At 44.6% G+C, this 13,089-nt stretch overlaps 1 protein-coding gene across 2 annotated transcripts in view; it reads right to left on the minus strand.

Annotated features, from left to right (window-relative positions):
* TMEM35 (transmembrane protein 35) overlaps positions 1–12,148 on the minus strand; it is a 16,724-nt gene extending 4,576 nt beyond the window's left edge. Inside the window, exon 1 of one of the 2 annotated variants that reach the window (XM_011954552.1) lies at positions 11,866–12,148. In XM_011954552.1, the coding sequence (XP_011809942.1) occupies positions 11,866–11,985 (120 nt within the window). In that variant the 5' untranslated portion in view covers positions 11,986–12,148. Of the gene's footprint in view, positions 1–9,090; positions 9,466–11,865 lie in introns of those variants that run through there. The other variant, XM_011954553.1, reaches the window with a different exon arrangement.
* Positions 12,149–13,089: the final 941 nt, after the last annotated feature.

Genomic DNA, 13,089 nt, shown 5'->3' on the forward strand with positions numbered 1-13,089 from the left:
CCTTTCCTTTCCTTTCCTTTCCTTTCCTTTCCTTTCCTTTCCTTTCCTTTCCTTTCCTTTCCTTTCCTTTCCTTTCCTTTCCAGGAGGTGCTGTCATCCGAGTTCAATATTTATTAAGTGCCCCCTTGTGCTAAGCACTGTACTGGGTTCTCTGGATATAAGTGTCAATTATTCAAAAGTCCTGTCTTCCTGAAGTTTGAGGTTTATAAGGGGAAGAGCAGATATGTAAATACACAAGTGCAATAAACTGTTATAAGTGCTGGATACAATTATGTAGCAGGAACAGTATAGGCACACCAGAGGGAGTGGTCAAATCTCCCTACATAGTGAGAGAAAATTTGGAGTGGAATCTTTTTTTTTTTTTTTTTTGAGACGGAGTCTCGCTGTTTCGCCCAGGCTGGAGTGCAGTGGCACGATCTCGGCTCACTGCAAGCTCCGCCTCCCGGGTTCACACCATTCTCCCGCCTCAGCCTCCGAGTAGCTGAGACTACAAGCGCCCACCACCACGCCCGGCTAGTTTTTTGTATTTTTAGTAGACAGTGGAATCTTAAAAGTAGAGTAGGTGAGGCTGGGCATGGTGGCTCATGCCTGTAATCTCAGCACTTTGGGAGGCTGAGGCGGGCAGATCATCTGAGGCCAGGGGTTCGAGACCAGCCTGGCCAATATGGCGAAACCCTGTTTCTACTAAAAAAAAAAAAAAAAGAAATACAAAAATTAGCTGGGTGTGGTGGCACACACCTGTAATCCCAGCTACCTGGGAGGCTGAGGCACGAGAATCACTTGAGCCCAGGAGGCAGAGGTTTCAGTGAGTCAAAATGACGCAGGCCTGGGCAACAGAGCAAGACTCTGTCTCTAAAAAAAAAAAAGAAAGAAAGAAAAGAAATGGAAAGAGAGAGTCCACAAAGCTGATAGAAGAAAGTGTGGTCAGAAAAGCAGGAGGAAAACCAGGAGAGATCAGGACATGGACACCAAGATAAGTTTTAAGAAGAGAATAGTCAAAAGTGCCAAATGCTAGACAAGTGTAAGAATGAGGCAGAAAGCCAACTTGACCTCTCAGAAGCATCTGGCACTTAAACTAGTGTTCACGCACTCTAGATTTAGAACAAATATTGACAAGCAAATGCACCTTTACTTAATGGATTAATTATGAGTGGCCCCAGATAATCACCTATGAGGACTCTTAAAAGACTAATGGTTTAGAAAAAAGCATGGTTTGGATGCAAACAGACTTGGCGTCAAATCCCAGCTCTGCCACTTTCTAGCCTTTTTTTTTTTTTTGATATGGACGGCACTCTGTCACTGAGGCTGGAGTGCAGTGGTGGGATCAGAGCTCACTGTGGCCTCTACCTCTGGGGCTCAAAAGCAATTCTCCCACCTTGCCTCAGCCTCCTGAGTTGCTGGGACTACAGGGTATGCACCATCATGCCCGGCTAATTCTTTTGCTTTGTTTTGTTTGTTGTTGTTGCTGTTTTTAGAGACAGCGCCTGGCCATGTGGCCTGCCTTAACTTTCCAAAGTGCTCCTGCCACTTTCTAGTTGGGTGTCTCTGAGCAAATTATTTGAAAGGTCCTGAACAAGCCTGGACTAGGGTAAAGTCAGCAAGGCTACTTACTTTGGGTGGAAAATTTAAGGGGGCACCAAAAACACTCACTAATCAAGGTAAATAACATCCATGATGAACACAATATGAAACTTTTAAATAAAGATAGGCTCTCACGCTACACTTGCACGACCCTGCTTCACTCACTTCTCCCTAAATCTGCCTGGTCGGAGACTGTCATTTAAAATTCCACCTCACACTAGTCCCTACCCTGTTCCTGAGCCTATATGGAAATACAAAGTGTTAGTCATTCTTCCTCTCTCTTCCCATCTTAGATTAAATCAAGGATTTTTCATAGAGAAATTAGGAGAGAGGTTGACCAGTAGGCAGAGTAAAACCTTGGGCTGAAAGGAGCCAGATCCATGTGGGGCAGAGCTGAGCTGAGGTTTAGGGTACCTGGTGGTGGTGAGAAGCCCACCCCTTTCCTCTCGTTAACCTAAATACATGCCACCTGCCTTATCCTTTGCCCTTTGCACTCTGGTGATGGTAGCAGGGGGACGTTACGGGGAAAAAATGTAGACCCCAGACGCTTCCATAATACTTTTTTTTTTTTTTTGAGGCAGAGTCCCACTTTGTCACCCAGACTGGAGTACAGTGGCTCAGCTCACTGCAAACTCTGCTTCCCAAGCTCAAGCGATTCTCCTGTCTCAGTCTCCTGAGTAGCTGCATTTACAGGCGTGCACCCCCACGTCCAGCTAATTTTTATATTTTTAGTAGAGACGGGTTTTCACCATGTTGGCCAGGCTCTTCTCGAACTCCTGACTTCAGGTGTTAGGATTACAGGTGTCAGCCACCACGCCCAGCCTCTTAACACTTCTGAGGGTCTTGCTGTCACCCAGGCGGGAGTACAGTGGCACCATCAGGGCTCACTGCAGCCTCAAGCTCCCAGGCTCAAGTGATCCTCCCGCCTCAGCCTCCCGAGTAGCTGGGCCTACAGGCTTGTGCCACCATGCCTAGCTAATCTCTTTTAAATTTTTTTGTAGAGACTGGGTCTCACTATGTTGTCTAGGCCTGCCTCAAACTCCAGGGCTCAAGTGATCCTCCTGCCTCAGCCTCCCAAAGTGTTGGGATTACAGGCATGAGCCACCACGGTTGGCCAGTAAGGGCCATTTCTAATTAGCAACACAAAGGTTCTCAAGAGGCAATTCCTAAATCCTAAGTGTAAACTTCTGATGTGATAAACACAAAAGACAGGATGAGTTTTTTGTTTGTTTTTTGAGACGAATCTTGCTCGGTCACCCAGGCTGGAGTGCAGTGGCATGATCTCAGCTCACTGCAAGCTCTGCCTCCTGGGTTCGAGCGATTCTTCTGCCTCAGCCTCCCAAGTAGCTGGGACTACAGGCGCACACCACCACGCCCGGCTAATTTTTGTATTTTTATTATTTATTTATTTATTTATTTTGAGATGGAGTCTCACTCTGTTGCCCAGGCTGGAGTGCAGTGGCATGATCTCGGCTCACCACAACCTCTGCCTCCTAGGTTCAAGCAATTCTCCTACCTCAGCCTCCCGAGTAGCTGGGATTAGAGGTGCCTGCCACCATACCTGGCTAATTTTTGTATTTTTAGTAGAAATGGGTTTTCACTATGTTGGCCAGGCTGGTCTTGAACTCCTGACCTCATGATGTGCCCAGCCCAGGATGAGTTTCTTATAGTCAGTTAGGAGCCAAGACTTCCAGATGCTGGCTGAGTGGCTTCTGGAAACACTTCTTTTTTAACTAGGGCTTAACCACCCATCATTCAGGTATAAATTCTTATCTATACTATAGTGCAATCTGTAGCCTGGGGCCAAACTCCATGTTTTAAATCAAGTTCCTATAACTTCAGTAATCTTTTTTCTCTCCATTTAGTAGAACTGCATATTACTTTTTTAGTTTAGCTAACCTCTTAAACTGCAGCTGTGGACATTTTTATGCAGCTGTTGCTTCTTTCTTTCTTTTATTTCTCAAGAGGAAACTGCATGTGGATAAGCCATTTTATCAAATCTTTCATTGAAAGCTGAGTAGATACAGATAGGATTTATTTTCTAGGACTCCAAAGAGGGAATGTTTAGTTTATTGGAGATGGGACTAAGCTTGGATGGGTCTTGACATTACAGGAAGCCATCAATCTTTCTCCTGTGGAGTAGGATAGTGACATCAAAAGAATCCTATTGGCCAGGCGCAGTGGTTCACGCCTGTAATCCCAGCACTTTGGGAGGCTGAGGCGGGCAGATCACCTGAGGTTGGGAGTTCAAAACCAGCCTGACAAACATGGAGGAACCCCATCTCTACTAAAAGTACAACGTAAGCTGGGCGTAGTGGCACATGCCTGTAATCCCAGCTACTTGGGAGGCTGAGGCAGGAGAATTGCTTGAACCCGGGAGGCAGAGGTTGCAGTGAGCCGAGGCCGTGCCATTGCACTCTAGCCTGTGCAACAAGAGCAAAACTCCTTCTCAAAAAAAAAAAAAAAAAGAATCCTATTATTGCAAGCCCCCTCATTATGCTTGGTCCAGGCCACTTCAAGTTAAACAATAGAAGGGTCACATGTCTTGAGTCTATAGTAACTAGGTCTCTAAAGACTTTAATTGTATGGATAGTAAGAATAAAGAGAGTTGACAGATTCACTTTCTTAAAAGGCTCTTGCAATTCACTTTGTTAGGTCTGTGTTCTTTCCATTGCAATAACCCAGGCTCTGAAACCATAGTTTCCATATAGGGGGAAGAAAAACAGGAAAAAGACCGGTTTAGTTAAATGTTTCAAGCCCCTGCAATCAAAGGCAATCATCTAGCAATATCCTTGGACTGGGATTCTTAAGCTGAATTCCAATTTCAGTTTTGCCACTAAATTGCTTGGAGAAAATTACTAAGTATTTTATTACCTTAGTTTCCCCTCAGATTCAGTAAATCAAATGAGCAGTTTGGAGATTTAGGTAAATAATCAAAGTGTCATAGCATCAGCTGAGGACAACACACACACATTTGATCATTAACGAGCCACACAATTAGGCCGGGTGCAGTGGCTCACACCCATAACCCCAGTACTTTGGGAGACCAAAACGGGTGGATCACCTGAGGTCAGGAGTTTGAGACCAGCCTGGCCAACATGGCAAAACCCCATCTCTACTAAAAATACAAAAATTAGCCAAGCGTGGTGTCACACGTCTGTAGTCCCAACTACTTGGGAGGTTAAGGCAGGAGAATCATTTGAACCTGGGAGGCAGAGGTTACGGTGAGCTGAGACCATGCCACTTCACTCCAGCCTGGGTGATAGAGCCAGACGCTGTCAAAACAAAACAAAACAAAACAAAAAAACGCCACACACAATTAGAAATCCATATGTTTGCAAGCCACAGTAATTTAATAACAAAATCATTGATGAATCAAGCAGGTCCATTCTTGTGGTATGAGGACATTATGATTCAGACATGAGTCAAAAGCATATGGAGCCTTTTATTTTTTGTTATTTTGTTATTTTATTTATTTTTATTTTTGAGACAGAGTCTCACTCTCGCCAGGCTGGAGTGCAGTTGTGTGATCTTGGCTCACTGCAATCTCTGCCTGCCGGGTTCAAGCGATTCTCCTGCCTCAGCCTCCTGAGTAGCTGGGATTACAGGCGTGTGCCACTATGCCCAGCTATTTTTTTTTTTTTTTGTATTTTTACTAGAGATAGGGTTTCACCATGTTGGCCAGGATGGTCTCGATCTCTTGACCTCGTGATCCACCTGCCTCAGCCTCCCAAAGTGCTGGGATTACAGGCGTGAGTCAACGTGCCTGGCCTGTAGAGCCTTTTAATTTTTTTAATTTATTATTTTTTTCTCTTTTTTTGAGATGAATTCTTATTCTGTCACCCACGCTAGAGTGCAGCTGCATGAGCTCAGCTCACTGCAGCCTCCACCTCCCGGGTTCAAGCAATTCTCCTGCCTCAGCCTCCCAAACAGCTGGGACTACAGGTGCCCGCTGACGTGCCCAGCTAATTTTTGTATTTTCAGTAGAGATGGGGTTTCACCATGTTGGCCAGGCTGGTCTAGAACTCCTGGCCTCAGGTGATCTACCCAACTCGGCTTCCCAAAGTGCTAGGATTACAGGCGTGAGCGACCGTGCCCAGCCGGAGCCTTTCTTTAGTCATACCTTTTTTTTTTCCTTTTTGTCATTTATTCTTCACCACACAGCAAGATCCATGATCTCATATTAATGACATTAAATTTGAATAGCTCAAAACTGTCAAATAATATTAATCTTTGATTACAATTAATAAACAGCCCAAGCCAGCTAACAGGACAAAATACAAATGAGAACACTGAGCAAGTAGTGTCCACTTCAGTTCACTCATGCCAATTAGGTGAAAGGAAAAGATAAATTGGCTAATATACTGTAGAATTCCATTTATATAAAGTTCAAAATCAGGTACAATTGACTTATGTTGTTAGAAGTCAGGATAGTAATTACCCCTGAGGGGGGTAGTAACTGGAAGGGGCCATGAGGAAGGTTTCTGGGGTGCTGGTCATGTGGTGTTTTTTGTGGCTTTTTTTTTTCTTTTTTTTTTTGAGATGGAATCTTACTCTGTCACCCAGGCTGTAGTGCAGTAGCACAATCTTGGCTCACTGCAACCTCTGCCTCCTGGGTTTGAGCAATTCTCCTACTTCAGCCTCCCAAGTAGCTGGGATTACAGGTGCCCACCACTAAGCCCAGCTAATTTTTGTATTTTTAGTAGAGACGGGGTTTTGCCGTGTTGCCCAGGCTGGTCTCGAACTCCTGACCTCAGGTGATCCACCCACCTTGGCCTCCCAAAGTGCTGAGATTACAGACGTGAGCCACAGCACATGGCAATGTGCTTTTTCTTAACATGAATGCTTGGTTATATGGGAATGTTCTGAAAATTCCTTGAGCTGCATACTTATGCTATGTGCATGTTTCAGTATATATGTTATACTTCAATAAGATTTACAAGGAAAAAAAAACTATATGAAAGCAGAAGAAAGCACTGACAAAAATATATTTTGGCAAAAAATCTCAGCCTGGTTGCTATCTTAAACCATAAAGCCTACATAAGTGCTGCAAAATGTACTGACTCATGTGTGATTTTTCTGAATCTCTGTAAGAAATAAAGCCCGTGTGAATCACAGATCATTGTTTAAATGTAATAAAAAGCCATTACATATTTAATTGCCAAATTGCCACATGAATGATAAACATCTTTTTTTTTTTTTTTAGATGGAGTTTCACTCTTGTTGCCCAGGCTGGAGTGCAATGGTGCGATCTCGGCTCACTACACCCTCTGCCTCCCAGGTTCAAGCGATTCTCTTGCCTCAGCCACCAGAGTAGCTGGGATTACAGGCATGCACCACCACGCCCAGCTAATTTTGTATTTTTAGTAGAGAAGGGGCTTCTCCATGTTAGTCAGGCTGATCTTGAACTCCCGACCTATTCTACTTTCCATTGTCATATAATGCCCACCTAAAGAGGAAGCCAGCAAGCTTGATCCTACCAGTCAAAGTGGACGCTTCCCAGATTGCATCTTAGGGCAGAAGACTGACTCCTGCTGTCAGTCAAAGATCTCTCTGAAACAAACTCTGCTTTTGTCCATACCGAGAGGCTACAAGCTCCCCAACATAAACTCTAACACATAGTTTAGCTTGTGATGGCAGACTGTGTGAACTAAGCAAAGCTGCTTTGCATCTCAGGGTCTGTTTCCTCTGAAAATAAATGTACTGTACCACCTCAGAGAGCAGTCTAAGCATCAGTAAATTACTATCTTATTACCTAGTTGGAAAACAATAGCAGTGATTGGGAGCTTAAAAGATTACCTATGGACATTAAATAAACTGCCCAAACATATTGGGAGTGTTTCCTCAGGATTACATAAACAGAAGGGCATTTAACTACACATAAACAAATAAATCAAATCAACAAACCTTTACTATGAGGGGATGCAAAGAACCAGGGACTTGCCCAGTCATCCTCAGGACCAAAATCTCTTGGCTTTATTGTCACCAGGATTTTGGTGTTTTCTTACCTTTTCATATGCAGTCCCCTGTGCTTACAGGATGAAGCCACTACTACCAAAAGCTGAACACCAGATTTAAAGCAAGCCAACTATTTATATGTTCCCAGTCATTGCACAGGAAACTGCATCCCAGCATTTCTAAGGACTGTCTCCCATTTTCAAGTGAACTAATAAACACATTTAGTCAAGGGAATGGCCAGTCATGTTGAATTCACGTGGGATTTAGAGTACTCTATAATGATACTTGCTAAATCTGGAGGAGGTATGGGACAACACATGCCAAATGGGCTATTCAGAGATGCATCTGGAAGTTCTGCATGAGATCCACTGTACATTACACAGCGGCAAGTGTGGATTTTTCAATATTAACTGATTGCATAAAGGTCTGTCCACAAGGGCACATGAAAATAGCATCTTGTTCTTCTAAATGCTTGATTTCAGGCTGGGAGTGGTGGCTCATGCCTGTAATCCCAGCACTTTGGGAGGCCAAGATGGGTGGATCACCTGAGGTCAGGAGTTCACGACCAGACTGGCCAACACAGTGAAACCCCATCTCTACTAACAATACAAAAATTAGTCAGGCGTGGTGGCACGCACCTGTAATCCCATCTACTCCAGAGGCTGAGGCAGGAGAATCGCTTGAATCTGGGGAGCAGAGGTTGCAGTGAGCCGAGATCGCACCATTGCACTGCAGCCTGGGCAACAAGAGCGAAACTCCGTCTCAAAAATAAATAAATACATGCTTGATTTCAGTCCCTTAAACTGGCTATTTAAATCAGTTAGGAAACCACTGCATAAAATAGAATCACTTATCATAATCACCTCACCCAAAGCATTTCTCGAACACATACTGTAGCAAACACTGTACCAAACACTTTTATACATAATCTCAGTTAATATTTACAGCCTTCTGAGGTAGGCATTCCTTTTTTTTTTTTTTTGTCCTTAGGATGGTTTGTTTCTTAAGTGGTAGGCATTCTTATCCCCATTTTATGAACAAAGAAACTGAGACACCAAGAGTAGCAGGACCTGAACCCAAGTCTGTGTTACTATAAAGCCTGCACTCTTTCCACTAACTCTTGCTGGCTTCTCCAGTACAAACAGGAGAAAATTTCATAGTTATTTGTTTGTTTTTTAGCAATGATTCTCCCTGGAGAAGATAACAACTAACAATTACACAAATGATTTTAAAGCGAAACAAACAAATAAAAAAAGTTGGCAGAAAAGCAAAAAAAAAAAAAAGAAAAAAGAAAAAAAAAGAAAGAAAATCAAATCAAATCAAAAATCTAAATTTTAAAAATTGATTTTGAAGTAAAACAAAATTGAAAATATGGATTGGGCAGTTAAACTGGTACAATAAAAGGAGGAAGACTGTGCCGGGTATTCTCAAGAATCGGTTGTCAGTTCTGGCATCCATAAAAACCCAACAGTTTTAACCATTAATGATCCTTCTGTTGGGAGTATTGAGTCATGGACTTGGTTTCTCATCTCTGCTCCAACAACAGCTTACCTTCCTGGCCTTGGATATGTCATTAAACTTGTTCTGCTTCAGTTTATCCATCAGTAAAATAAAAATAATGAATACACTAAATCTGCCTCACAGAGATGTTCTAAAGAACAAATAATCTTAAAACAACAACAGCAGCAACAACGCTTTGAGATCTTATAAGAAATGCCACTGCAGTCAATACATGACTAACCTCCTCGATGCAGAGGAATCACTCCTTAATGGAAAACAAAAAATCCCAGATAATCATCCCAACTGATCTAGGGTTGGGGTTCTGAGAGACTCTCCCTCCGAGAGACAGGGGCTTCTTAGAGAGTCCCTCTAAGAGGCAAGAAATGGCTCCTAAACTGCATAATCAAGAGCCAACCAGAGAAATCTGAAGGGTGGTAACAAGCCAAGGCAATGCTACAATGACTCATTCATTCACCCATCCACTCCACAAATACATATTGAGCACCTTCTCTGTACTAGAACTGAATTTCCCTCCCTTTCCTATGGGAACGAGAATAAAGCTGGGCCAAGCCCAGGCACTATGCAGTAAGATTTATGCCAGAGAGCGATCTCCAGTCTATGGCCCGATGCTCAATGCAGGAGAGGACCCTGGCAAAGGGCAGTCTGAAAATCCTCTTCAAACTATTGTGACGTCTACTTCTCAGTTAGATACAATCTTTCCATTCCCTCTAGATGCCCCTAGCACAGAAGCGCAGAAGTGTGCATACACACCCACACACAATGGTTCTATATTGCTGTGTTACGCTATATCTATTTAAATATGTTCCTATGTATTATATGAAATCTTCATATTTGTTTCTTCTGCCTTTCATTAGGCTGTGCTAGACAGCTCCATTTCTAGGAAGAAACATACTGTAAACCCATTTGTGGCTGGTCCTCCTTGTGAGCTCCTGCCAAGCTGGTAGGAAGCTTCCCGGTGACTCCATCTTAGTTGGATTGCCTGCAGAGCCTAACACTGTACTTAGGGTGCAGCTTGGGGGGCCTCTGAAGCAGCTGACTAGGGTCTGGAGGGCAGGGAGCATGCTGAAGAAAGGTAGTATGTCCCTAAGGCTAGGGAAAGCTTACAAATACCTATGATGCATACACACAAATATATAAATATATGTACATATGAAAAGTAAAGCAAGAGCATGTTCATTTATTCATAATCTAACACCAAACTACTACCACCAAGACAGAAATATAGTGGCATTTCTCCTCCACCCTGTCCCTCTGTCCCAACCTCTTCAAGCCATTTGGTGGCTTCTGCTACCCCACCCCATCCCTCTTCTCCCAGTGCAGGCTGCCTCGGGTACTCATTTTGACCTGATTTCAATTCCATCTGGTCAAACATGCTGGGAGGAGGGGAGGGGAGAAGGAGAAGCATGTAAGGATTTGCCACTGGGGCTAGACCTAAACCCTTGAGTCCCAGCCACCCTCCCCCACCCTAGGGTGATCCTGCGGTGAGGAAGAAATGGAAAGCTCCAGCTTAAACCCTGAGACAGAAGCCAGAGCTGCCTGCAAACATTTTCTGAGCATCTATTAATATAATTTGCCAGTCTCCATCCATTTGCAGCTCACGTTAAGGGGCCCTGGAAAGCTCTGCAGTGGGTTCAGGAGAGCTATGAATTCCTCGCAATGTGTGAGACTGTTCCTCCCTGCCTCAGCCCTAACGGGGCTTGCCTCTTTGCCTCTTTTCTTCTTCCCCTTCTGTTCCTCCCCTAAGCTCATTTCTCTCTTGACCTTGAGAGCCCAGTAATGTGCTCCCTCCCATTACTGGCAGTCTGGCAAAGGCGACGAGAAGCAGAATCCCTTTAGCTGGGGTGGGGAAAAGAAGAGGCAAAGTGACAGGGGAAGAGGGGAGAGATCCGAAAGTGCTGGAAACATTCCCTGCCATCTCCTAGTACTCCACAGCATAAGAGCAAGTCCTCATCACGCCCAACTGGGGAAAGCAGCCCAGCCCCCAGGTTGCAGAGGAGATGTTTTGGCCAGTCACCTTCCGTGATTCCAACTCTGCAGAGGGGAAAACCTGCAGAGGGCCGGGCTCTGGTCATCACAGAAGGCAAGGTAGGGATTACGGACTGTTTTGCAGGAGAGAAAAAGCAGATTTTGCAGATTTTGTAGATTACCTCACACACAAAACAAAATAAAACAAAATATCTAGCTCTCCCTTGAGAGAAGGGGAAGAAACAAGAGCTTAGTGACCTTTATTTGGGCCAAGAATGCTTTGTCTCAAGGATCCAGATACATATCCAGGTGGCTGGAGGAATACTATCAGCTGTCTGCCTGGGATGAGGAATACCAGTCAGCCCCTAAAAATTGCTTGTTTTAGTAGCCCATTTTTCCCAGCTCTTTCCCTCTTTTCCCTTTGTTCTGCTCCAAAATAAATAAACTCTCTGCTTGCTAAACTCTTAGCTCACAGGGAGGGAATCAGACTTGTAGACTGGTTGCCCGGACTTTGGGTGTGTGCTGGAAGGAGGGAAGGGCTGCTGCCAATGACAGGTGCTACGCAGGTCTCAGCCTTCTGGTTTACTTGGGATGGGGGGTATTTGCTGGGCAACCCCTCCCCCAACTGGCATTCAGTGGCTCCAGAACAGCATAGCCCACAAAAGAAATCATTCTTGCCCAGCTGCTCCTTCCTTCCGAGCTGCAAAGTTGTTGAGAAGGGAGGGTCCAGGTGGGGATAGGGGCTAAGGGGGTGGTACCAGAAACTGAGAAGGAAAAAAGGGGAGAGGTCCTCGCAATCCCATGGGAGTGCGCTCCTCATCACCCGTATGCTTCACTTACCATCTCACTGTAGGCATCCTTGCTGAGCCTGGGGGTCAACTTGATAGTCCCCATGAAAACAAAGAAGAGTCCCAGGGCCACTGAGAGGGCCACAATAGTTACGGTTCTGGGGGATGCCATGGGGTCGCCAAGGCAGGTCCCAACTAATCCTTCTGATTTGCGCACCCGCTACTGTCCAAGGCGCAGGCAGTTAGCACAGGGAGAGCTGGGGGGACGCTGCGGAGGCAGCAGGCAGCTAGAATGACAAAGGGAGAGGAGGGAGCTCGAGAGAAAAATTGAGAGATCGAGATTCAACCACTCTCACTACAACAATCGCTGGGTCCTAATGCCCTACGTGTGCTCACAGGCCAAAAGGACAGTCTCGAAGTTAAATGAAGCCCTAAACGAAAAACGGAAACTTCAAATCTTAAATGGGGAGAAGGGAGGTTATGTATGAGTTCAGGAATGAGGAATTAGGGAAGACAGGCTTTGCTGCCACCTTCCCACTGGGCTCACTTTTCATCTCCCCCTCCCACTTACCATCCTTCAGTTATTCACTCCCTTTTTCCATCTCTTCCTTTCTGTCCCCCTTTCCTTTCCCTAAATCAAAATGTTGGTCCTCAGAGAGTTGTTTCTGAAGTTGGTAACACTCAAGTTTAAAACTGCAAAGTTGTCAGTCTTCAATGCTGCCAAAGAAGGCTTTCTCTTGCTCAGAAACCTTTAATGACTCTCATAGCCAGTGGTTAACTCCAGTTTTAAATTTGGAATTCAAGGCCCTCCACATTTTAACCGCTGTCTCTCTTTGGAGATTTAGTTTTCAATGGCTCCCACTGCCACATGCCACCCCTCACCTATCTACTCATGGCCTTATACAACCTAAGCCTTCCCACCTCCTCTACCTTTAACTCCCTATCTTTTGAGCCCGACCCCGCCATCACTCTTCCATTAGCATTAAACCTTTTCTTCAATGTCACCTCCTCCATAAAGCCTTTCCTGATTCATTCTCAGTTAGATATGATTTCTCCCTCCTCCAATTTTCTATAACAATATCCAATAATTGTGAACTGTTTACTAGATGCTAGATGCTGCCCTCTACTTGTTTTAACCAATTTAATCTTTACAGCAACACTATGGACTAAGTATGAGTCCCCATGTTATTAATGGGCACATTGAGGGGCTGGGAAGGTAAGTAACTTGCCCAAGAGTATACAGCTAGTAAGTGGAGAGCCAGGCCTCAAACCTAGG

This window comes from Colobus angolensis, unplaced genomic scaffold (genome assembly GCF_000951035.1).
Source record: "Colobus angolensis palliatus isolate OR3802 unplaced genomic scaffold, Cang.pa_1.0 Scaffold385, whole genome shotgun sequence".
NCBI lineage: Eukaryota > Metazoa > Chordata > Mammalia > Primates > Cercopithecidae > Colobus > Colobus angolensis.